The following is a 26,713-nucleotide window of genomic DNA, read 5'->3' on the forward strand; positions in this document are numbered from 1 at the left end:
GCAGCTCCACCATCAGGATTGTTCTCTCCTCACTACAATATATATATATATATATATATATATATATATAATATAATATAGTGCTGTAGTAAATCTATACAGATTTGTTTTTCGTATTGTATTGTTCAGAAGGACAATAGTCCCTAATGTTCATCCATAGGATATGCATTGTAACAAGGCTGAGTCAGAGAAAACGGGCACAAGCTTATATTCGGAATGGGTCAAAATAGTTACTTTATGTGGTTTTCTTGATGCCGGTTGGAAATATTCACTGCAAGGTCCGCTTATGTGACTGCCCCCACCCTTTGCTTACAAAAGTCTGCATTGCAGGAGTAAAAACAAAGCACTCTGAGCAAAAGTTGTGAAAAATACTTGCCTTACTCCAAAACCTCTGGTGTAATGGTGAGGGTGATATTGGTTGGTCGTCTTTCCATATCCTGGAAAACTTAGGATTAGGGTTGAGCGAACACCTAGATGTCCGTGTTCGACGGGTTCGGCCGAACTTTAAAAAAAAGTCCGGGTCCGTGTCCCGGACTTTTACCGAACTTTTCCCGGACACCGAACCCCATTGAAGTCAATGGGGACCCGAACTTTAAGGCACTAAAATGGCTCTAAAACACCAAAGGAAAGGGCTAGAGTGCTGCAAATGGCAGCAAAACGTAATTAAGAGCATGGCAAGTGCTCTGCAAACAAATGTGGATAGGGAAATAACTTAAAACAACAAAAAAAAACAGAAAAATAAAACAATGTTCTTCTTCATCTCTGAAGGACGAGGCCCATATGGAGTAGGAGGGAGGTTGAGGTGGTGGTGGATGTGGCGGTGACATAGGCGTGCGCACAGGGTGTGCTGGGTGTGCCTGGGCACACCCTAATCACCTAGGGCACATAGCATTGCCAGTGAGGAGATGGGAAAGATCTCCCTGGGACCTGCTCTGCTCTATTTCTCCTTGCCTACAGGTACATGGCCCCGATACATTACTCTCCCTGCTGGCAAACACATGCATGTGTATTTCAACTTTGGGGTGCACACCTTAATGCAATAGGCTGCGCACACCTATGGGCGGTGTAGGTGGAAGCGGCGGTGGAGGAGGACCAGGGCCGGATTAACAGCATCATGGGCTTGGTGCTGAGGATTTTGAAGGGCCTTAAGGGCCGTGCCTTGCCATGCACCCAGAGGAGGAAGGGTGCAGCCATGCATGCCTAATTCAACATGGGATGCTGTCTCTGAAGCCCATAAACACATCCATGCATCGCCAACTGTCCCTCCTTGTCCGGCCTTCACGCTGTGTGGGGAGGTTCTGAGGGTGCTGCCTGGGGAAGCGAGCATAGAAGCCAGACTTCTGTGTTTACAAGTGACAGAAGAGCGGTAACAGTGAATATGGCCAACCCGGGGCCTATATAAAAGGTAGGGGCCTGGAGCTGCAGCTCCAATAGCCCCTACATTAATCTGGCCCTGAGGAGGAGGACGAGGTAGCCAACACTGCTTCTTTTCAAAAATTTTAAATGAGGGTACACCCCAAAAGAGTGAGAAAGAGCAAAAATGGAACAATGGGTGGGTAAGGTCGGTATCCATTGCTATTCTGCATAAGGTACGGAAAAGTCCCGTGGGATCCATGCCTGGTTCATTTTAATGAACGTGAGCTTGTCCACATTGTCTCTGGACAGGCGGCTGCGCTTGTCTGTTATAACGCCCCCAGCCGTGCTAAATACCCGTTCAGATAATACACTGGCTGCAGGGCACGCCAGCACCTCCAAGGCGTAAAGGGCAAGCTCAGGCCATGTGCCCAATTTGGAGACCCAGAAGTTGAAGGGGGCAGACCCGTCATTCACTACATGTAGGCGTGTGCACACATACTGCTCCACCATGTTGGTAAAATGCTGCCTCCTGCTAAGACGTTCCATCTGAGCTGCTGGTGCTGCTGTTTGTTGTGGCGTGCTGACAAAGCTTTTCCACATTTCGGCCATGCTAACCCTGCCTTCTGAGGTGCTGGCGGTGCCCTGGTTGCGTTGGCGACCTCCTCCTCCTCCTCCTCTGCCTTGTGCTTCCACTGTGGCCCCGCTGTCAGATGGGAATGCCAGCAGCATGGCGTCTACCAGCGTGCGCTTGTACTCGCGCATCTTGCGATCGCGCTCCAGTGAGTGAATTAAGGACGGTACGTTGTCCTTGTAACGGGGATCCAGCAGCGTGGCCACCCAGTAATCAGCACAAGTTAGAATGTGGGCAACTCGGCGGTCGTTGTGGAGACACTGCAGCATGTAATCGCTCATGTGTGCCAGGCTGCCCAGAGGCGACGAAAGGCTGTCCTCTGTGGGAGGTGTATCGTCCGTGTCCTCTGTATCCCCCCAGCCACGCACCAGTGATGGCCATGAGCTGGCCTGGGTGCCACCCTGCTGTGAACATGGTTCCATCTCCTCCTCCAGCTCCTCCTCCTCCTCATCCTCCTCATCCTCCAGAACTGTGCCCCTGCTGGACAATTGCGTCCCTGGCGTTTGCGTGTGCAGGAACCCACCCTCGGAGCCCCTTGCGAATGACTGCCCTGAAAGCCTTGGAAATGTTACCTCTTCATCCTCCTCCTCCTCCTCATCCTGTGCCACATCCTCTTCCATCATCGCCCGAATTGTTTTTTCAAGGAGGCATAGAAGTGGGATAGTTAAGCTGAGAACGGCGTCATTGCCACTGGCCATGTTGGTGGAGTACTCAAAACAGCGCAACAAGGCACACAGGTCTCGCATGGAGGCCCAGTTATTGGTGGTGAAGTGGTGCTGTTCCGCAGAGCGACTCACGCGTGCGTGCTGCAGCTGAAACTCCACTATGGCCTGCTGCTGCTCGCACAGTCTTTCCAGCATGTGCAAGGTGGAGTTCCACCTTGTGGGCACGTCACATATGAGGCGGTGAGCGGGAAGGCCGAAGTTACGCTGCAGCGCTGCCAGGCGAGCAGCAGCAGGGTGAGAACGCCGAAAGTGCGCACAAACGGCCCGCACTTTCTGCAGCAGCTCTGACATATCGGGGTAGTTTTTAAGGAACCTCTGCACCACCAAATTCAGCACATGCGCCAGGCAAGGGATGTGCGTCAAACCGGCTAGGCCCAGAGCTGCTATGAGATTTCGCCCGTTATCACACACCACCAGGCCGGGCTTGAGGCTCGCTGGCAGCAACCACTCATTTGTCTGCTGTTCCATGCTCCTCCACAACTCCTGCGCGGTGTGTGGTTTGTCCCCCAAACAGGCAAGTTGTAAAACTGCCTGCTGTCGTTTACCCCTGGCCGTGCTGAAGTTGGTGGTGAAGGTGTTACGCTGTCCGGATGAGGAGGCGGTAGAGGATGAGGAAGCGGAGTAGGAGGAGTTACGAACAGGAGGCAAACTGAAGCGCCCTGCAATCCTCGGTGGTGGAAGGACATGCGCCAAATTGCTATCCGCCTCAGGCCCATCCGCCACTGCATTTACCCAGTGTGCCGTTAGGGAGATATAACGCCCCTGACCGTGCTTACTGGTCCACGTATCCGTAGTTAGGTGGACCTTGGCACAGATGGCGTTGCGCAGTGCACACCTGATATTTTCCCCCACTTGGTTGTGCAGGGAAGGGATGGCTTGCCTGGAAAAGTAGTGGCGGCTGGGCACGACGTACTGTGGGACAGCCACCGACATAAGGTTTTTAAAACTGTGCGTCTCCACCAGACGGAATGACAGCATTTCAAAGGCCAATAATTTTGAAATGCTGGCATTCAGGGCCAGGGATCGCGGGTGGGTAGGGGGGTACTTCCTCTTCCTCTCAAGTGTTTGGGAGATGGAAAGCTGAACGCTTCCACGGGACATTGTGGAGATGGTTGTTGGTGACCCAGGTGGTGGTGTTGCTGACAGATCGTCTGTTTGCGGGGTGGCAGGTGCCGGTATCACTACAGATGTGGCTGGAGCGGCCGAGACTGCAGCAGAAGAGGAAGCAGGATGAGCCAGAGACGTTTCTTGGTTTTGAAGGTGTGTACTCCACTGCAGCTCGTGCTTTGCACTTAGATGCCTGATCATGCAGGTTGTGCTCAGGTTGAGAAGGTTCATGCCTCGCTTCAAGCTCTGATTGCACAGGGTGCAAACCACTCGTGTCCTGTCATCAGCACATTTTCTAAAGAACTTCCACGCTAGAGAACTCCTTTGAGCTGACTTTGGTGCGCTCGTTCCCTTGCTGCGTTGGGCAGTAGCGGGCGTAGTGTCTAGGGCACGGCCGCTCCGCTTCTGCACCCTGCTCCCTCTTCTGCTGTGCTGGTGGCTCTGTGCGACCACCGCCTCTTCCTCCAAACTACTCAGGTCACCTGCATGACGTTCATTCCATGTGGGGTCGAGGACCTCATCGTCCTCCACATCATCTTCCACCCAGTCTTCACCCCTGCCCTCCTTGTCGGTCTCCACAATGCTGAACGCCGCAGCAGTTGGCACCTGCGTTTCGTCATCATCGGAGACGTGCTGCGATGATCCTTGCATGTACTCATCTTGAGAAATAAGTGGTTGGGCATCGCTGCACTCAATCTCTTCCACTTCTGGGGCAGGGCTAGGTGGATGGCCCTGGGAAACCCTGCTGACAGAGTCCTCAAAAAGAATAAGAGACTGCTGTATGGCTTGGGGCTCAGACTGCTGGCCTGATTTGCAAGGGGGTGAGGTGAAAGACGGTTGGACATTGGCTGCAGGTGCCAACTCTGACCTTTCTGCAGTAGACTGGGTGGGAGACAATGTGAAGGAACTGGAGGCACTGTCAGCAGCAAACCAATCTACTATCGCCTCAACTTGTTCTGGCCTCATCACTTCTAGGGGCGTTTGATGCCCTACCAAATACTGATGCAGGTTCTGTCGCCTACTCACACTTGAGGAAGGTGTTTCACTTGTGCGTGTAGCTGGCACAGATCGACCATGTCCTCTCCTTGCAACAGGAGCTCTACCAGCAGCACCACGACCCAGGCCACGGCCCTTATTTGACGGTCTCCTCATATTTCTGTAATTTAAGATCTTGCCCTAGAAAGGTTTTTATTGAATAGCGGAATAGAAAATATGATCCAAAAAAAGTGTATGTATATCACACGTACACAACCACACTAGGCCCCAATTACTATTGTTTGTACCCCTAAAAGGCTAGATGAGGAGTAGGGGGAGTATGGAACAGGCAGCACCCTCAAACCTTCAGAAGTATGAGATGAACCCCAACAACTTGGAAAGGTGGATCTCTCTCACACGTACCGACACAGACTATCCCGCAATTCAATTGATCCTCAAAGGTTTTTATTGAATAGCGGAATAGGAAATATGATCAAAAAAAGTGTATGTATCTCGCACGTACACAACCACACTAGGCCCCAATTACTATTGTTTGTACCCCTAAAAGGCTAGGAGTAGGGGGAGTATGGAACAGGCAGCACCCTCAAACCTTCAGAAGTATGAGATGAACCCCAACAACTTGGAAAGGTGGATCTCTCTCACACGTACCAACACAGACTATCCCCCAATTTAACTGATCCCCAAAGGTTTTTGATTAAATAGCGGAATAGAAAATATGATCCCAAAAAAGTGTATGTATATCACACGTACACACCACACTAGGCCCCAATTACTATTGTTTGTACCCCTAAAAGGCTAGGAGTAGGGGGAGTATGGAACAGGCAGCACCCTCAAACCTTCAGAAGTATGAGATGAACCCCAACAACTTGGAAAGGTGGATCTCTCTCACACGTACCAACACAGACTATCCCCCAATTTAACTGATCCCCAAAGGTTTTTGATTAAATAGCGGAATAGAAAATATGATCCCAAAAAAGTGTATGTATATCACACGTACACAACCACACTAGGCCCCAATTACTATTGTTTGTACCCCTAAAAGGCTAGGAGTAGGGGGAGTATGGAACAGGCAGCACCCTCAAACCTTCAGAAGTATGAGATGAACCCCAACAACTTGGAAAGGTGGATCTCTCTCACACGTACCAACACAGACTATCCCCCAATTTAACTGATCCCCAAAGGTTTTTGATTAAATAGCGGAATAGAAAATATGATCCCAAAAAAGTGTATGTATATCACACGTACACAACCACACTAGGCCCCAATTACTATTGTTTGTACCCCTAAAAGGCTAGGAGTAGGGGGAGTATGGAACAGGCAGCACCCTCAAACCTTCAGAAGTATGAGATGAACCCCAACAACTTGGAAAGGTGGATCTCTCTCACACGTACCAACACAGACTATCCCCCAATTTAACTGATCCCCAAAGGTTTTTGATTAAATAGCGGAATAGAAAATATGATCCCAAAAAAGTGTATGTATATCACACGTACACAACCACACTAGGCCCCAATTACTATTGTTTGTACCCCTAAAAGGCTAGGAGTAGGGGGAGTATGGAACAGGCAGCACCCTCAAACCTTCAGAAGTATGAGATGAACCCCAACAACTTGGAAAGGTGGATCTCTCTCACACGTACCAACACAGACTATCCCCCAATTTAACTGATCCCCAAAGGTTTTTGATTAAATAGCGGAATAGAAAATATGATCCAAAAAAAGTGTATGTATATCACACGTACACAACCACACTAGGCCCCAATTACTATTGTTTGTACCCCTAAAAGGCTAGATGAGGAGTAGGGGGAGTATGGAACAGGCAGCACCCTCAAACCTTCAGAAGTATGAGATGAACCCCAACAACTTGGAAAGGTGGATCTCTCTCACACGTACCGACACAGACTATCCCGCAATTCAATTGATCCTCAAAGGTTTTTATTGAATAGCGGAATAGGAAATATGATCAAAAAAAGTGTATGTATCTCGCACGTACACAACCACACTAGGCCCCAATTACTATTGTTTGTACCCCTAAAAGGCTAGATGAGGAGTAGGGGGGGTATGGAACAGGCAGCACCCTCAAACCTTCAGAAGTATGAGATGAACCCCAACAACTTGGAAAGGTGGATCTCTCTCACACGTACTGACACAGACTATCCCGCAATTCAATTGATCCTCAAAGGTTTTTATTGAATAGCGGAATAGGAAATATGATCAAAAAAAGTGTATGTATCTCGCACGTACACAACCACACTAGGCCCCAATTACTATTGTTTGTACCCCTAAAAGGCTAGATGAGGAGTAGGGGGGGTATGGAACAGGCAGCACCCTCAAACCTTCAGAAGTATGAGATGAACCCCAACAACTTGGAAAGGTGGATCTCTCTCACACGTACCGACACAGACTATCCCGCAATTCAATTGATCCTCAAAGGTTTTTATTGAATAGCGGAATAGGAAATATGATCAAAAAAAGTGTATGTATCTCGCACGTACACAACCACACTAGGCCCCAATTACTATTGTTTGTACCCCTAAAAGGCTAGATGAGGAGTAGGGGGAGTATGGAACAGGCAGCACCCTCAAACCTTCAGAAGTATGAGATGAACCCCAACAACTTGGAAAGGTGGATCTCTCTCACACGTACCAACACAGACTATCCCCCAATTTAACTGATCCCCAAAGGTTTTTGATTAAATAGCGGAATAGAAAATATGATCCAAAAAAAGTGTATGTATATCACACGTACACAACCACACTAGGCCCCAATTACTATTGTTTGTACCCCTAAAAGGCTAGATGAGGAGTAGGGGGAGTATGGAACAGGCAGCACCCTCAAACCTTCAGAAGTATGAGATGAACCCCAACAACTTGGAAAGGTGGATCTCTCTCACACGTACCGACACAGACTATCCCGCAATTCAATTGATCCTCAAAGGTTTTTATTGAATAGCGGAATAGGAAATATGATCAAAAAAAGTGTATGTATCTCGCACGTACACAACCACACTAGGCCCCAATTACTATTGTTTGTACCCCTAAAAGGCTAGATGAGGAGTAGGGGGAGTATGGAACAGGCAGCACCCTCAAACCTTCAGAAGTATGAGATGAACCCCAACAACTTGGAAAGGTGGATCTCTCTCACACGTACCAACACAGACTATCCCCCAATTTAACTGATCCCCAAAGGTTTTTGATTAAATAGCGGAATAGAAAATATGATCCAAAAAAAGTGTATGTATATCACACGTACACAACCACACTAGGCCCCAATTACTATTGTTTGTACCCCTAAAAGGCTAGGAGTAGGGGGAGTATGGAACAGGCAGCACCCTCAAACCTTCAGAAGTATGAGATGAACCCCAACAACTTGGAAAGGTGGATCTCTCTCACACGTACCAACACAGACTATCCCCCAATTTAACTGATCCCCAAAGGTTTTTGATTAAATAGCGGAATAGAAAATATGATCCCAAAAAAGTGTATGTATATCACACGTACACAACCACACTAGGCCCCAATTACTATTGTTTGTACCCCTAAAAGGCTAGGAGTAGGGGGAGTATGGAACAGGCAGCACCCTCAAACCTTCAGAAGTATGAGATGAACCCCAACAACTTGGAAAGGTGGATCTCTCTCACACGTACCAACACAGACTATCCCCCAATTTAACTGATCCCCAAAGGTTTTTGATTAAATAGCGGAATAGAAAATATGATCCCAAAAAAGTGTATGTATATCACACGTACACAACCACACTAGGCCCCAATTACTATTGTTTGTACCCCTAAAAGGCTAGGAGTAGGGGGAGTATGGAACAGGCAGCACCCTCAAACCTTCAGAAGTATGAGATGAAAATGGGAATGCTTTAGAACAATATTAAGCAAAGGCATCTTGCAGTGCATTCCTATGGGGAATAAATTTAGAAGAGACAAAGCCAAACCTGGCTGGCTAAACCGTAGCGTTAAAAAACTTATTAGGGGAAAAAAATTGGCCTTCAAGAAATATAAATCAGAGGGCACAGTATCGGCCTTCCAGCAATACAAGGAGGAAAATAAGAAGTGTAAACACGAAATCAAGATGGCTAAAATCAACTTTGAGAGACAAATAGCGGAGGATAGTAAAAAAAACCCAAAGAAATTCTTTAAATATATCAACAGCAAAAAAACTAGGGCAGAGCATATTGCACACATAATTAACGATGATGGGAGGATGGTTACAGAGGACACTGAAAAAGCAACCGTGCTGAATTCTTTTTTCTCGTCAGTCTTTACGCAGGAAAAGGAAGGGTACACTGACCATGACTGTATGGTTAGTAGTAATACACAGGACTTGCCACTATGGCTAACAGAGGGGGAAATCAGGGAAAGACTGGATAAACTTAACACAAACAAATCACCAGGCCCGGATGGCGTACATCCGAGAGTGCTCAAGGAACTCAGTATGGTTATATCTAGACCACTGTTCCTGATCTTTGCTGACAGTATTAGGACAGGAGATGTACCAGGGGATTGGAGGAAGGCTAACGTGATTCCGATATTCAAAAAGGGCCAGAGACATATCCCGGGAAATTATAGGCCTGTCAGTCTGACATCAATAATATGTAAACTTTTGGAGGGGATGATAAGGGACTATATCGTAGAGTATGCTAAAGACAACAACATCATCAGTAGTAACCAGCACGGGTTTACAAATGGGCGTTCTTGTCAAACCAATCTCTTAGCATTCTACGAGGAAGTGAGCTGTGAGCTAGATAGGGGGAGACCAGTGGATGTGGTGTACTTGGATTTCGCTAAGGCGTTTGATACAGTTCCCCACAAGCGCTTAATTTATAAAATAAGGTCTGCAGGTATCGACAGCAGGGTTTGCTCTTGGATACGGAATTGGCTAAAAGGCCGTGTCCAAAGGGTAGTAATAAACAGCGCATACTCAGACTGGTCTGAGGTAGTAAGCGGGGTGCCCCAGGGCTCAGTCCTGGGACCAACCTTGTTCAATTTATTCATAAACAGCATTGAGGAAGGGATCAGTAGTTCGTTATCAGTTTTTGCAGATGACACAAAATTGGCCAGGGCAATAACTGCACAGCATGAAGCAGATATCCTACAGAATGACCTGGACAAAATTACGGAGTGGGCAACGACATGGCAAATGAGGTTTAATGTGGAGAAGTGTAAGGTTTTGCACTTGGGGACCAAAAACATAAAAACACAATACACGTTAGGAGGGGAACCCTTGGGGGAATCAAAAATGGAGAAAGATTTGGGAGTCTTAGTTGATGATAGATTAGGCAACAGCATGCAATGCCAAGCGGCAGCTTCCAAAGCCAACAGAATATTAGCATGCATAAAGAAAGGGATGTATTCCAGAGAGAAGACTATAATCCTTCCACTTTATAAAACTCTGGTCCGACCGCATCTGGAGTATTCTGTCCAGTTCTGGTCGCCAGTCCTCAGGAGGGATGTGTTGGAGCTGGAGAAAGTCCAGAGAAGGGCAACTAAACTGATTAGGGGGTTGGAGGACCTTACCTATGAAGAGCGGCTGCAATCGCTCGATTTATTTTCCCTGGAGAAAAGACGTCTGAGAGGGGACATGATAGCAATTTATAAATATCTTAATGGGGATCTCAGCTTAGAAGAAAAGCTGTTCATTCGAAGGAATTGCATGAGGACTCGAGGACATACAATGCGATTAGAGGAGAAGCGTTTTAACCTCAGGCAACGTGGGGGGTTCTTTACTGTTAGGGCTACAAGATTGTGGAATTGTCTACCACAAGAGGTGGTTTCTGCGGGTAGTATGGTGACTTTCAAAAGACTCTTAGACTTACATCTCAAGGATCAGGAGATTGAGGGCTATGTTAGATGATTACAGTCACACACACCTACACAGGTTGAACTGGATGGACTATTGTCTTTATTCAACCTCGCCTACTATGTAACTATGTAACTATGTAACCCCAACAACTTGGAAAGGTGGATCTCTCTCACACGTACCAACACAGACTATCCCCCAATTTAACTGATCCCCAAAGGTTTTTGATTAAATAGCGGAATAGAAAATATGATCCCAAAAAAGTGTATGTATATCACACGTACACAACCACACTAGGCCCCAATTACTATTGTTTGTACCCCTAAAAGGCTAGGAGTAGGGGGAGTATGGAACAGGCAGCACCCTCAAACCTTCAGAAGTATGAGATGAACCCCAACAACTTGGAAAGGTGGATCTCTCTCACACGTACCAACACAGACTATCCCCCAATTTAACTGATCCCCAGAGGTTTTTGATTAAATAGCGGAATAGAAAATATGATCCCAAAAAAGTGTATGTATATCACACGTACACAACCACACTAGGCCCCAATTACTATTGTTTGTACCCCTAAAAGGCTAGGAGTAGGGGGAGTATGGAACAGGCAGCACCCTCAAACCTTCAGAAGTATGAGATGAACCCCAACAACTTGGAAAGGTGGATCTCTCTCACACGTACCAACACAGACTATCCCCCAATTTAACTGATCCCCAAAGGTTTTTGATTAAATAGCGGAATAGAAAATATGATCCCAAAAAAGTGTATGTATATCACACGTACACAACCACACTAGGCCCCAATTACTATTGTTTGTACCCCTAAAAGGCTAGGAGTAGGGGGAGTATGGAACAGGCAGCACCCTCAAACCTTCAGAAGTATGAGATGAACCCCAACAACTTGGAAAGGTGGATCTCTCTCACACGTACCAACACAGACTATCCCCCAATTTAACTGATCCCCAAAGGTTTTTGATTAAATAGCGGAATAGAAAATATGATCCCAAAAAAGTGTATGTATATCACACGTACACAACCACACTAGGCCCCAATTACTATTGTTTGTACCCCTAAAAGGCTAGGAGTAGGGGGAGTATGGAACAGGCAGCACCCTCAAACCTTCAGAAGTATGAGATGAACCCCAACAACTTGGAAAGGTGGATCTCTCTCACACGTACCAACACAGACTATCCCCCAATTTAACTGATCCCCAAAGGTTTTTGATTAAATAGCGGAATAGAAAATATGATCCCAAAAAAGTGTATGTATATCACACGTACACAACCACACTAGGCCCCAATTACTATTGTTTGTACCCCTAAAAGGCTAGGAGTAGGGGGAGTATGGAACAGGCAGCACCCTCAAACCTTCAGAAGTATGAGATGAACCCCAACAACTTGGAAAGGTGGATCTCTCTCACACGTACCAACACAGACTATCCCCCAATTTAACTGATCCCCAAAGGTTTTTGATTAAATAGCGGAATAGAAAATATGATCCCAAAAAAGTGTATGTATATCACACGTACACAACCACACTAGGCCCCAATTACTATTGTTTGTACCCCTAAAAGGCTAGATGAGGAGTAGGGGGAGTATGGAACAGGCAGCACCCTCAAACCTTCAGAAGTATGAGATTGTGTTCACTGTACCCCACAAAGATTGAGTTCACTGCACCCCACAATGATTGTGTTCACTGCACCCCACAAAAATTGTGTTCACTGCACCTCACAAAGATTGTGTTCACTGTACCCCCCAAAGATTGTGTTCACTGCACCCCACAAAGATTCTGTTCACTGTACCCCACAAAGATTGTGTTCACTGCACCCCAAAAAGATTGTGTTCACTGCACCCCAAAAAGGATGTTGTTCACTGCACCCCAAAAAGGATGTTGTTCACTCCACCCCAAAAAGATTGTGTTCACTCCACCCCAAAAAGATTGTGTTCACTGCACCCCACAAAGATTGTGTTCACTGCACCCCAAAAAGATTGTGTTCACTGCACCCCAAAAATGATTTTGTTCACTGCACCCCAAAAAGGATTTTGTTCACTGCACCCCAAAAAGGATGTTGTTCACTCCACCCCAAAAAGATTGTGTTCACTGCACCCCAAAAAGATTGTGTTCACTGCACCCCACAAAGGATTTTGTTCACTGCACCCCAAAAAGATTGTGTTCACTGCACCCCAAAAAGGATGTTGTTCACTGCACCCCAAAAAGGATTTTGTTCACTGCACCCCAAAAAGATTGTGTTCACTGCACCCCACAAAGGATTTTGTTCACTGCACCCCACAAAGATTGTGTTCACTGCACACCAAAAAGGATTGTGTTCACTGCACCCCAAAAAGATTTTGTTCACTGCACCCCAAAAAGATTGTGTTCACTGCAGCCCAAAAAGATTGTGTTCACTGCAGCCCAAAAAGATTGTGTTCACTGCAGCCCAAAAAGATTGTGTTCACTGCAGCTCACACACAGAAAAATGGATGTGGATCACTGACACCTGCCTATCTCCAATCCCACACCACACAGCAATATCGATTGTAGTTTGTAGAACACAGTTTCCCTAAAATTCAGCAGACTCTGTCCCTAACAGGATTGAGAAGAGATCGTAGATCAGGATTGAGTGCAGACCCCACCCCCCACACAGCAATATCGATTGTAGTTTGTAGAAGACACTGACCCTATAATTCAGCAGACTCTATCCCTAAAATGCCTACAACTCGCCCTGCCTAAACACTCCGACCTGTCCCTCAATTCTATCCGGACACAAATGGTTTTTTCCTGCCTATCTTTCCCTAATCAGCAGCCAGCACGTTGATGTGTGCTCTGTCCCTGAATCTAAGCAGCATAATGACGCCGCTGCGGCTGCCTCGAACTTATAAAGACTTGGTCACATGCTTCAGACGGCCAATCACAGCTACTGAGACATTTGCAGGCATGGCTGGGATGGCTTAAGGCACACCAGTTAAACGATTGTTGATTGGCTGTTGAAAGCCCGCCATGAAAAGAGCGCCAAAGCATGCAAAACCCGGAAATAAAACGACCGAACACGGATTTTTACCCGAACATACAGTAAAGTGTCCGTGTCCGTGTTCGGGTACAAAAAATCCAATTATTCGGTACGAACACGAATAATACAGTCCGTGTTCACTCAACACTACTTAGGATCCCAAATCCCATGGAATGTGTTCCTGTACAGTGCAATAAGGTGTTTTTTTTTTTTCATAAGAATTGGTATTCTGAGCTTTACTTTTTTTATTGTCTTGCAATGTTTTGTTGATGGGTTTGGGGGAAGCAAATTGAGCAGACCTTGGATTTTACTTTAAAGCTGATTTCCTGCTATTAGTGAAGTTTAAAAAGTTAGTTTGGACCAAACTGGTCCAAAAGCATTATTAACTTCTCAATGTGAGGTGCCCCCTGTGTGTGTGCTGTATAAACTGTGTTACCTCAGCTACAAACAGTATACAGCAGTGGGACAAGAACTTCCAGTCCCACTCCAAGAAAGAAAAAGTGAAGTCAGGCTCAGTGCTGCTCAGCCATTCACAGGGAGCTTTGTATTCTTTGAATGAACACAAGGCTTCCTCTGACTGGATGAGGTGGGCAGATGATGTCACGATCTCTAGCTGGGCCTCAGCCAGCCGAAGATACAAAGATCCGCTTTAATTCAAATACAGCTGGGTACAGTTTTCATACTCATTTGCACTTTGAGATTAGTTTCAGTTAAAACAAGTCCTTCACTTATTTGGTTGTTGGCAGGTTGAATTTCTTCTTGGCACTGTCGCCACCAGAACCTCCGGTTCTGTCCCATTTCAGTGGCAAATTACTAAGTCAAATCATGGTGTATGCTCCCTTAGTTAAAGTTTGATTGCCTGGAGTAAACTGAAATGTGGAGAGTATATATACAGTATGTGGCAATAAGGGAGTGGGCAGAGATGCACAAAATATTGTATCAAATGGCGCCTAGTTCAGGTGCAACAAAAACAAAAGGTGATTCAGCCCATTGAACTCAGTTATGGGTTTATTTGGCATTTTATAAAGCGCATTGCTGAAGTATGCTTTTCTTCCAGGGGGTCACAGTCTACATTGGCAAGCATAGAAGATCGTTCGTTAAACTTACACTGGACCCATCACTTTCCACGGAAGAAATCCGCCATACATTGTATCGTAAAGTAGAGCGCATTATTCACACCATGTCCATCACAGAGGAGGCTGTCACTGCCTCACTGTCTGATAGGATCTCCAGTGGCCGGCTCAATAAAGATGACTTTGAGAGTAGCAGAAGAGCATTGAAGTCCAGCCCAGGTAAGGACGGAGGGGGAGATTTACTAAAACTGGAGCATGCAAAATCTGGTGCAGCTGTGCTTGGAAACCAATAAGCTTCCAGAATGTATTATCAAAGCTTAATTGAACAAGCTGAAGTTGGAAGCGGATTGGCTACCATGCACAGCTGCACCAGATTCTGAGTCCTCCCATTTCAGTAAATGTCCCCCAGTGATTACAAGATGCTTGTTCTATGATAAACACATACACAGTCTACGTTCCTGTAATTTTGGTTACTTAAAATAGTCTTTATATCGCAATAGGTCTTTTTCAGGGATAACTTCTCTTAATTTTGTTAAAGCTATCAATTCTTACTACTACTCTCCCCATGTCCACATCCTAGTGAAGAGCGTACACGGCTTAGTTCTGAATTTGTTACAAATTCCTCTTTTATTGGTAGTAGAAAAATGCATTAAGCTTAGTTCACAAAGCTTTAACACAAGGAAAAGGATCTTTATATTAGCTGCGTGACTGCACATTTAAAATATTATTGGACTTGGCTGAGGATAGGGCTCATTTACATGATTGATTAGGGCAATGAGATTGCAGGTGTATGCGATCAGCGACTGCCAGGAAGCCTATACGAATGAATGATGGATGCTGCGGCTGTTGGCATGTGACTGCACATCCAGCGGTTAAATGCTATTGTGGATATATTAGTTGCCTGTCAGCCTAGCATTGATTTGTACAGGCTTCCTGGCTGTAGCTGATCGCACACACCTGTAATCCCTGTCATGGCTGGAAGCGGATTTTCCTTGCTGCAGCACCGCTCTGATCAGCCATGTGACCGAAGCCTTACTTTGGGCTAAAGGTTAACATTTATTAAAATTTCTAAAACCAAAACTGCAGTGCTAGTTGGAATTTTATAGGTTTGAATGGGCTGCAAAAATTTTTATTTTGGCCCAGACTATTGTGTTATGGTGACTGTGAATGGCACCCCAACTCATTGTACAGCAGCGAACAGCACTTGCATTCATTTTAAATGATATTTTGCAACCCCATTGACCCACAATATAATGTTTGTTGACGGAATGCAATGGACTTCATAAGTTGGAATGGGCCCATATATATCTGTACATTATGTCTTTGATCTTGCTGGCTCCATCGATCACATATCAGTTTGACTGCCCTAACCTCTTATATTCTAGGTTATGAAATCACATTCACCCTTCTCAACCCAGATCCAAAATCTCATGACTTGAACTGGAATATAAGCTCTGCTTCAGACCATTATATCCAGACGTTCCTGGACAAGTTGCAGCCTGTAGCCAACTTCTCTGTAGACTCTCAGGTTAGTGGCAACTAGTTTACCTGTATCTATAGTCCTTGCCTGATACCTAATACTGGACAATCCTAATGTTATTACTACTGTTCATTCTAAATTGAAGTTGCTACATTTTATAGTTTGTAGGTTTTCATAAAACTTTGAAACCCATGGTACTCAAAAGATTGTTTGTGAATCATATGTTTTTTCGCTACATGCAGGTTCGCCACGCCTTCTAGACACAATTTCCCCAGTCCACCCCTACCATTGCACCAATACCACTCCTTGAGGTAGTATGGGGATCTAACCCCAAACGCCTCATATCTATACTCTATGATGCTCTCCACCTCCCTAAATCCACGGTGGAGGCCTATGCCTCCAAGGTAGGGTGGGAGGGTGACGTGGGCGCGCTGGAGGATGAGGAATGGACTGATTCACTGGATGCCTGTAAGGTTGTATCTCCTAAACTATATGACCTCCTTACTCCGTTGTATATCCTCCATCGCTCGTACCTCACGCCTCTCAAGCTTGCTACATAGAGAACTGATACCACCACCTCATGCCCCATGTGTAAGCTCACCCGGGGCACTTTTTACCATCTGATCTGGGACTGCCCGGAGGTGCAGGACTACTGGAGGCAAGTTGTCAAATTTTTGCACGATACCATGGGTTCCCCCTTGACACTGCTCCCTAAACCATGTTTGTTGGGAATTTTCCCAGACACAGATATGGATAAATTCACTAAGCTTTTCCTGCAGAAGACATTGTTTCTGGTGAGGAAGCTAATAGCGAGACACTGGATGCGTGAGCAACCTCCCGCGTTCGGTGCCTGGCTGAGGGAGGTGAGTGATACTATCCCTTATAAGCTGTTTATTTATATTCATAGAGGTTGTTCTTAAAAGTTCAATAAAATCTGGGATAGATGGCTTCAGGCCCCCGAGACGTGTGCTTGCAGTGTTTCAACTCTGGTCCTCGGGGCACACTAACAGGCCAGATTTTAAGTATTACCTTGGGGAGATGAAGACTAGAATACTGCAATCAGTGAGCAGCAAATTATATCACCTGTGATGCATTTCAGTTTTCTTGCAAACCTGGCCTGTTAGTGTGCCCTGAGGACCGGAGTTGAGAAACGTTGGCTTAGGGTGTTTCCCCTTCTGCGAGCCTAGACACCCGTGTTTTGCTGCCAATATACATTGCAAATGGATTTCAGTGCACGATTCCTCTCTTTGTGTTGTATGCGTTTTATTTTATCTCCTTTTTGTTCTTCCCAATGAGCTTTGTACGTCTCCTGTATATTACCCACTCAGAGGTTGGTTTACTCCTGTGGGGACCTTTTTGTTTGTTGAAAGTACTATATCTACTAATTGCACATTGTATATGTTGTATTTCTGTATTGTTTCTATTTTTCTAATAAACTGATTAAAAAAGATTGTTTGTCCCTTTTGGGAATAGTGACGAGCAAGCTGATTTAAAGGATAAGTTCACCGTTTGTAACAACATGTTACAGGTTACACCCATATTCAGGGTCTAACATGTTACTGTAGCACCTGCAAATAAATATGCATTTATTTATTTTTTAAAAAGTGAACTTCTCCTTTAATACCTGGACATAGAGGAATTGATCAGCCATGATACTAAAAACTGCAGCCACAACATGTGCCTCAGCTACCCTAATACCTGTGGAATATCCATTAAGTTTCTTTATATTTCAATTGGATGAAGGTGCCTTTTTACCCCTTGAATATATAGCCGTGTGCATTAGATGTTACCCTAATACCTAGTTAAAATAATGAAAAGTTTTTGCAAGAGTACAAAACCATTAAGACAGGTTAAAGTGGGTGGTGCAGATGTACAAATCTAGCAGTTCAGTTTGGATGTTCATTAACAAGTTATTTTTTTTTTTTTTTAGAAAGTCTAAATCAGACAAAATCAATCATATGAAATTTTAGATGAAACAATGGACCTAATTGAGAAGGTTGAGACCCCATTCACACTAGCGCGACTTGTCAGGCGACCAAGTCGCCTGACAAGTCGCAGTGGGTCGCTCGCCATTGAATAGTACAGGACCCGTTCTAATAGGAGCGACACAAGTCGCTCCGACTTAGAAAAAGGGTCCTGTACTACTTTGGGGCGACCTCGGAGCGACTTGCATTGACTTCAATTATATGAAGTCCGTGCAAGTCGCGCCGAGGTACACGCTGTGCACCGCGACTTCACAGGTCGCCCCAGCAAGTCGTGTCGCGCCAGTGTAAATGGGCGCTAAGGGCCACATATTTACTGAGGGTAGTAAACCACTTGCAAAATATTTTTTATTTTTTTTTCCCAGCAAGGCAAAGTTAAAATGTGCTAGTATGCTTCAGTTCACGTATGTGGGGCGGTCCACAAGCACACTGGGCATTATAAAGACACCAGTAGCTTTAGCTGTAGAATGCCGCATAAAAGAATTGCAAAATTTGTCATGTTTTGCAGCGTATTTCAGAAAAACTCCTGTTTTTTTTTTTTTTTTTTCCCCAGCCAGAAAACACTGATAAAAGCCGCCCTATGGGTTTTTTTTACTAAAGCTGGTGAGTGCAAAATCAGACTCTCTACTTCATACAAACCAATCCGCTTCCAGGTTTTATTGTCAAAGCTTAATTGAAGAAGCTGAGGTTTGAAGCAGATTATTTTCTATGCAGAAGTGAGCCTGAATTTGCACCCTCCAGCTTTGGTAAATAAACCCCCGTGTTTACATGGACACAGGATAACATGCTGGGATGTTTACTGGCTGCAGGGAAAAAAAGCCTGAAGCCAAAAACAGCAGCTGTAAAAACAAGCAGTGTGCATGAGGCCTAATTAGTTTACTTAGCAAAGTAGATAACCTTTACATTCATTTTAAGCAGCTTTTTAATGGGCTTTCAGTTGTTAACAATGTGCAAATTGCAGGTAACTACACAAACATTTAGAAATCGTTCATTGTTCTGAGTGTTGTGAACAGATAAAATCTCTTTGCTGAAAGTCATTAAACACTCTAAATGTTTATCTTGACTTGTTTATAGTATTGCTTGGTTTTACCTTGATGCATATCTAAAATCTTAAAAAAAAAAAAATCAGGTAAGGGGCTTTGATATTCATTGGCAAAGCTTTGAAGGACAGCCCTACCCTACTCCTGTGAGACCTCAGTGTCCTAAGGTGATTTAACCTCTTCTCCTTTAACCACTTTACCACCGGAGGATTTTGCTGTCTTACGTCTGGGCCACTTTTTGCGATTCGGCACTGTGCGAATTTAACTGACAATTGCGCGGTCATGCGACGCCGTACCCAAACGAAATTTACGTCCTTTTTTCCCACAAACAGAGCTTTCTTTTGGTGGTATTTGAGCACCTGTGCGATTTTTACTTTTTGCGCTATAAACAAAGAGCGACAATTTTGAAAAAATAACAATATTTTTCACATTTTTTTTATATGAAATCCCCCCCCCCCCCAAAAAAAAATGTAAAAATCAAAATTTATAATTTTAGGCCAATTTTGTTTTCTCCTACATATTTTTGCGTTTACTAACTAAGGGAAAGATTTCTGTCATTTTTGGTGTTTTTTTTTTTTTTTTTTAACGAGTAATGGCGGCGATCTGCGTTTTTTTTTTTTTTTTTTTTGGCGGGATTGCGACGGACAGATCGGACCCTTGACTGACATTTTTGACACTTTTGGGGGTACCAGTGACATTGCTACAGTAATCAGTGCTATACATATGCACTGTTACTGTAAAAATGACACTGGCAGGGAAGGGGTTAATTTTTATTGGAGAGGGAGGGGTTAATGTATGCCTGGTGCTTACTGACGTGTGGGGGGAGGGGACTATGTGACACAAGGACAGATCGCAGGTTCAGCTATGCTGAACCCTGCAATCTGACCCTGCCTGTCACTTAGGAGATCCGCCCGCTTTGTTTACACAAACTTACACGATTCCCCGACGATCGGGGAAGAGCGGCGGTAATCACCGCCGCTCCTCCCCTGGCCCGACTCCCGCTGTGACTGAATAAAGCAGGAGCGAGCCGCAGAGAGAGGGGAATGTCTGGCTACGTAGGTCTACGTCGCCAGACGATAACGAACCACTTTGCCGCAGTAGCAGCTCAGTGGTAAAGGTAAAGTGGTTAATGGCAAACTCACTGTTAGCTTAACTATTTTATTCTTTGATTGGATTCTTCGATCAAACTCTTCACTGTCTTTTAATACAACAATAGGAGCAGTGCAGCCAGATCAGTTCAACCTTTGTAAAACCCCATGTTGTGGGGGCGCCCTGCAATGTTGCTTCAGGCACTGAAACCAGCATGGGCGCTCACTCGGTACTTCGTGCAGTTGGCTGCAGAGTGCTATACAAGTCCATGTGCCCCTCTGTGGTGGTGGTGGTGTTTTTTTTTTTGTTTTTTTTTTTTTTTTGTTTTTTTTCCCTAAACATTGTGACAAAAAAAATACAACTTAAAAAATGATATAGGTACTCATAATGGCTAGTGTCAGACCATTCCCCCTTTCTTATTGCTGCCTTTGACACGGTTGACCATCCCCTCCTCCTCAAAAAACTCCACGCCTTTGGTCTCCATGACTGTACTCTTAATTGGTTATCTTCCTACTTATCCAATCGTACCTTTAGCGTTCTGTACAATTCTACTTCCTCCTCTCTTCTTCCTTTCTCTGTGGGGGTCCCCCAAGGATCTGTTCTTGGACCCCTCCTATTTTTAATCTACACCTCCTCTCTGGGTCAGCTGATAGTCTCCCATGGCTTCCAATACCATCTCTACACTGACGATACCCAAATCTATCTATCCACCCCTCAGCTCTCTCCTTCCTCACGTATCACTAATTTACTGTCAGATATATCAGTCTGAATGTCACACCACTTCCTCAAACTCAATCCATCCATAACGGAAATTATAATTTTTCCTCCTCCACGTGCCCCTTCCGCTGATAGCTGTCAATCGATGGCACTACTATCAGCCCATTCCCGCATGCCAAGGTTCTAGGTGTTGTCCTGGACTCTGAACTCTCCTCCTTCAAGCCCCACATCCAATCACTGTCTAAATCTTGCCGCCTCAACCTCCACAACATCTCCAAAATACGCCCCTTTCTTACCAAAGACACAACAAAGCTCCTAGTTCACTCCCTGGTCATCTCGCGCCTCGACTTCTGCAATTCCCTTCTCATTGGCTTACCACTACACAGGCTATCCCCCCTTCAATCCATCATGAACGCTGCTGCCAGACTCATCCACCTTACCAATCGCTCAGTGTCCGCTGCTCCTCTCTGTCAAGCCCTCCACTGGCTTCTCATCACCCAACAAAATAAATTCAAAATACTAACAACATCTTACAAAGCCATCCACAGCTTAGCCCCCAGCTACATCACTAGCCTAGTCTCAAAATACCAGCCTAATCATTCTCTTCGTTCCACTCAAAACCTCCTGCTCTCTAGCTCCCTCGTCACCTCCTCCCATGCTCGTCTCCAGGACTTTACCAGAGCCTCTGCAATACTATGGAAATCCTTACCCCAATCTGTCAGATTATCTCCTACCCTATTAGCTTTTAGACAATCCCTGAAAACCCTCTTCAGAAAAGCCTATCCTACCCACACCTAACAACTTTACTTCCATTTTTTCCATCAACCCATCCCCCCACGGCTATTGCCTTTTTGTTTCACTTGACCCTCCCTTCTAGATTGTAAGCTCTAACGAGCAGGGCCCTCTAATTCCTCCTGTTTTGAATTGTATTGTAACTGTATTGTCTTCCCTCACATTGTAAAGCGCTGCACAAACTGTTGGCGCTATATAAATCCTGTATATTAATAAAGAAAGAAAAAAAATAAATAAATATATATATATATATATATATATATATATATATATATATATATATATATATATATATATATATATATATATATATATATATATATATATATATATATATAAATAAATATATATATATATATATATATAAATTAGGAGTAGGATAAACTAAAACACGAAAGAACCCCACTCACCCAGTGCTCATAGGAAACAAAACAAATGGTTCCACTGCTAATAAAATTGAAATAGGACCGTGAGCTGCTGCTATAAAAACACTGAAATGGAAAAAAAGGTGTATTCAAAAGGTGATTGTAAAGATACACATAACCACCCTAAATAATACACTAGCAGCGCTGGTATATCATAAACGTATACAAATCAAAATAAATATCATCATAACATGAATATAAAAGCAGAAGTAAAGAGTCTTTGATGTTGATAATATCAGTGTAGAAGAGTTCATGCATACAGTCCAATAAAAACAGGGTAAGGATCCAAGGATAAAAAGATAATCCGATCATCCACAATTGTGCATCCAACTAGCAGAAAGCCTCCACCTCACTGCTGTGCACGCCTTATGGTAATAGACTTACCAGAGGCCACTTAATTATAAGCCTGTATTGTTCAAAAACCATATCTTCAAAGCACTGGAACCGTGGACCGGACACTCTCCTCACAATAATGGACAGGACTCACTCAGCATATACCGTTGTGCATGAAAATAGATTGACAAAATCCACATAGTGTAATCCTGTTTAACTCCAATTTTATTAAAATATCCCAAACAAAAGATCCTTCAAATATTGCACTCACATAATAAGCATATATCAAAGCGTATGTAATGTGGTTAACCTGCGTCTGGTACTCGTTCCCCGTTTGCGATCCGCTCGCCGCCTAGTACCTGGTCAGCAAGCTTCCGGGTATGACCTAGGACGTACAGGGTAACCTTGGTGACCGCGTGACCACGCCCTTAGGCGTTTCGTCATCAAGGACTTCACCTGAGGGCGCGGTCACCAAGGTTACCCTGTACGTCCTATGTCATACCCGGAAGCTTGCTGACCAGGTACTAGGCGGCGAGCGGATCGCAAACGGGGAACGAGGTGGAGGCTTTCTGTCATTCAAAGTGTGACAGCGCTGAAAACTGAGAATTGCCCTGGGCAGAAAGGTCTGGTCTGGTAATGAAGTGGTTAAACAGCCAATGCCCAGGCAGGAGCACAATCGGGCCACAGGAGGGGCAGACAAAGACCTTGTACCCCCATCCAAAATCAGAATGATTCAGAAATCAGGGGGACACAGAGGGGTGCCTGGGTCTACCAGGGCCTGAAAGCAAAGGGAGCTGGCCTCAGTCACTGGTGTAATAGTAACTTTATGGGGTGGAAAAAGCTAGCCCCTATGTGGCTTAAATGAATCAGTGGTTTCAAAGGGATACAAAATAAGTTCCAAACCCTACTCTCTCATCGTTCCCTTCTTTTAAACTGACCAAAATCTGCTCAAGGCCAGATTTTAGAACGCCTAGAACTGTGCCTTGTCACAGGGAGCATGCCGTCCATTGAGAGTGCGTATGTGCTGGTGACATCAGCGGCTGTTACTCATTGAAATCTCCCCTAAATGGTGCGCGTTTAGGAGACTATTTTACCTACAGGTAAGTTTTAATATCAGCTTACCTGTAGTTAAAATTTGCAAAGCGGACTTTACTACCACTTTTTATGGTACAAAAATCCAACAGAGGTATACGTTCTATTCTGGACCTGAAATCCCTAGATCCCCAAACCTTTGTGGATTCAGCTTTCGGCTGTAAGGTTCTTACAGCGGCACTTTGAAGTTGGATCTATTTCCTTGTTGTTGCTAAGGCTGTTGGCACAGTTTCTGTTTGTTTAGTTGTTGCCCACCCTTATTCGTTGCTTGGAAATGTACAAGGTCTAAGAATACCAAGCATGTGAGGTCTACTGTACAAATAAGATAAAAGGAATTTTGACCTACCTCTAAATTCCACAGTACAGGGCACAGGCCATCCTCCACTCTAATCTTGTATTACTCTGCATTGCTTGCTACAAAACTGAGGGCACAGAGTGGAATAGGTTTATATGGGGAAGCACAGGGTGCAAGTCCCTCAAGGTTTTGGCAGTGTCTAATCACCTGAAGTTACCAGCCTATAACCCAGGGTCCTGTACTATACTTCAAGATATGACATTTACAAGCTAGTCTGTTACTTTTTTTTCAGCTTACTATTCCGAAGATCTGGTGGCTGCATTGGTTTCCACTTTCACATATACAGCAAATGCATTCTTGATCTTACCCGAAATGGTGTCCTGCGCAAAGAAGCTTATCTTGCTTGTTTAAACTACTAGTCCCATTTATCCACTTTGTTATGGTTTTGCAAAAGGGCAGACATATTTGAAGTCCAGGCTGTATGACAGTCAATGTGGCCCCATAGATGGGCTGGAGGAAAAAATGTAGACCTAATCAATAGGAAGTGTTGTTTGCAGGGTCACCTGGTGGGAATAAAAGAGAAAAAAAAGTCACTGCCCATGAATGAGTATGAGTATAGAAAAATCAGAGTAGGATCAAAAGCCCTTTTCTGCATACTAGATCTGGGTTAGTGACTCCGGATATGGAAGGCATGGCAATGCGTCCAGCATTTGGGCAGTTTCAGTTGCCAGCCTTGGTTGGGGGCTTTCAATGTGACAGACCTATAATATATGGCATTGTGATATGTTTTATTTACTTACAGTTTTAAAATTGAGTATTCATGTGCTTTTGCTTTTAGATTCTGTATTATGCTATCCTTGGTGTCAATCCTCGATTTGACAAGGAAACATCAAGCTACATTCTGAATGCACACAACCTGCCCCATGTCATCAACCCTGTAGAAGCCAGACTTGGTAAGTACTCTCATAAGGGGTGTATTCTATTAAATACTATTCCTGTTCAGTACCTTTTTTATCTGCAGAATTCACTTCAGGTGAAATGAACTGACTATAACAGCAGACCGTTGTTTTCTCTCCACGGGGAGTGATCGCGGGTGCCCGGCGGCAATTGCGGCCACCGGCCCTGTGAATCAGCCTCCCAGTTACCTAATAAGGGCACAAGCGCACCTTCAGGTACAGCAGTTTGTGCAGCCGAGCCAGCCTGTCGCAGTATATCTGAAGCAGGCGGTCGGCAAGTGGTTAAAATTTTATTTCATGTCAACAGACCTACAGTGAATCTGGAAAGTATTCACAGCGCTTCAATTTTTCCACATTTCATTATGTTAAATCCTTATTCCAAAATGGATTCAATTCAATATTTTCCTCAAAATTCAACAAACAATACCCCATAATGACAACATGAAAGATGTTTGTTCGAAATCTTTGCAAATTTATTCAAAATTAAAAACGTAAAACATCACATGTACATAAGTATTCACAGCCTTTGCTCAATAAATTGCTGAAGCACCTTTTGGCACCAATTACAGCCTCGAGTCTTTTTGGGGTATGATGCTACAAGCATGGCACACCTATTTTTGGGAATTTTCAACCATTTTTCTTTGCAGGACCTCTCAAGCTCCATCAGGTTAGATGAGGAGCGTCAGTGCACAGCCATTTTCAGATCTCTCCAGAGATGTTCAATCAGGTTCAAGTCTGGGCTCTGGTTAGGCCACTCAAAGATGTTCACAGAGTTGTCCCTTAGCCTCTACTTCTTATTCTCTTGGCTGTGTGCTTAGTCGTTCTCATGTTGGATGATAAATCTTCGCCCCAGTCTGAGGTCCAGAGCGCTCTGGAGCAGGTTTTCATCAAGGATGTCTCTGTACATTGCTGAATTCATCTTTCCCTCGATCCTGACTAGTCTCCCAGTTCCTGCCGCTGAAAAATATCTCCACAGCATGACTCTGCCACCACCATGCTTTACTATAGGGATGGTATTGGCCAGGCGATGAGCTGTGCCTGGTTTCCTCCAGACATGACGCTTGTCATTCAAGCCAAAGAATTCAATCTTTGTTTCATCAGACCAGAGAATTATGTTTCTCATGGTCTGAGAGTTCTTCAGGAGGTGCCTTTTGGCAAACTCCAGGTGGGCTGTCATGTGCCTGAGGAGTGGCTTCTGTCTGTCCACTCTCTACTATACAGGCCTTATTGGTGGAGTGCTGCAGAAATGGTTGTTCTTTTGGAAGGTTCTCCTCTCTGCACAGAGAAACACTGGAGCTCTGTCAGAGTGACCATCGGGTTCTTGGTCTCCTCCCTCACTAAGGCTCTTCTCCCTCGATTGCTCAGTTAGGCCAGGCAACCCGCTCTAGGAAGAGTCCTGGTGGTTCCAAACTGCTTCCATTTATGGATGATGGAGGCCACTGTGCTTGGTTTGTGCTCTGACATGCACTGTTAACTGTGGGATCTTATGTAGACAGGTGTGTGCCTTTCCAAATCATGCCAATCAACTGAATTTACACAGGTGGACTCCAATCAAGTTGTAGAATCCTCTCAAGGATGATCAGTGGAAACAGGATGCACCTGAGCTCTATTTTGAGTGTCATGGCAAAGGCTGCGAATAGTTATGTACATGGGATTTTTTTTTTTGTTTTTCTTTGTTTTAATTTTTAATAAATTTTGCAAAGATTTCAGACAAACTTCTTTCACATTGTCATTATGGCGTACAGTTTGAAGAATTTTGAGGAAAGTAATGAAATGAATCAATTTTGGAATGAGTTTGTAACATAACAAAATGTG

General features: G+C 44.6%; 1 protein-coding gene across 1 annotated transcript in view; it reads left to right on the forward strand.

Annotated features, from left to right (window-relative positions):
- The window catches only part of PIGS (phosphatidylinositol glycan anchor biosynthesis class S), a gene marked incomplete at its 3' end in the record, with an annotated part of 61,035 nt that overhangs the window by 14,906 nt on the left and 19,416 nt on the right, over positions 1-26,713 (forward strand). The window contains exons 6-8 of the mRNA XM_082247397.1: positions 14,682-14,916; positions 16,083-16,225; positions 24,781-24,895. Coding sequence (XP_082103523.1) covers positions 14,682-14,916; positions 16,083-16,225; positions 24,781-24,895 — 493 coding nt within the window. The remainder of the gene's footprint in view (positions 1-14,681; positions 14,917-16,082; positions 16,226-24,780; positions 24,896-26,713) is intronic.

This window comes from Pelophylax lessonae (assembly GCF_965119305.1).
Source record: "Pelophylax lessonae genome assembly, chromosome: 2".
Classification (NCBI taxonomy): domain Eukaryota; kingdom Metazoa; phylum Chordata; class Amphibia; order Anura; family Ranidae; genus Pelophylax; species Pelophylax lessonae.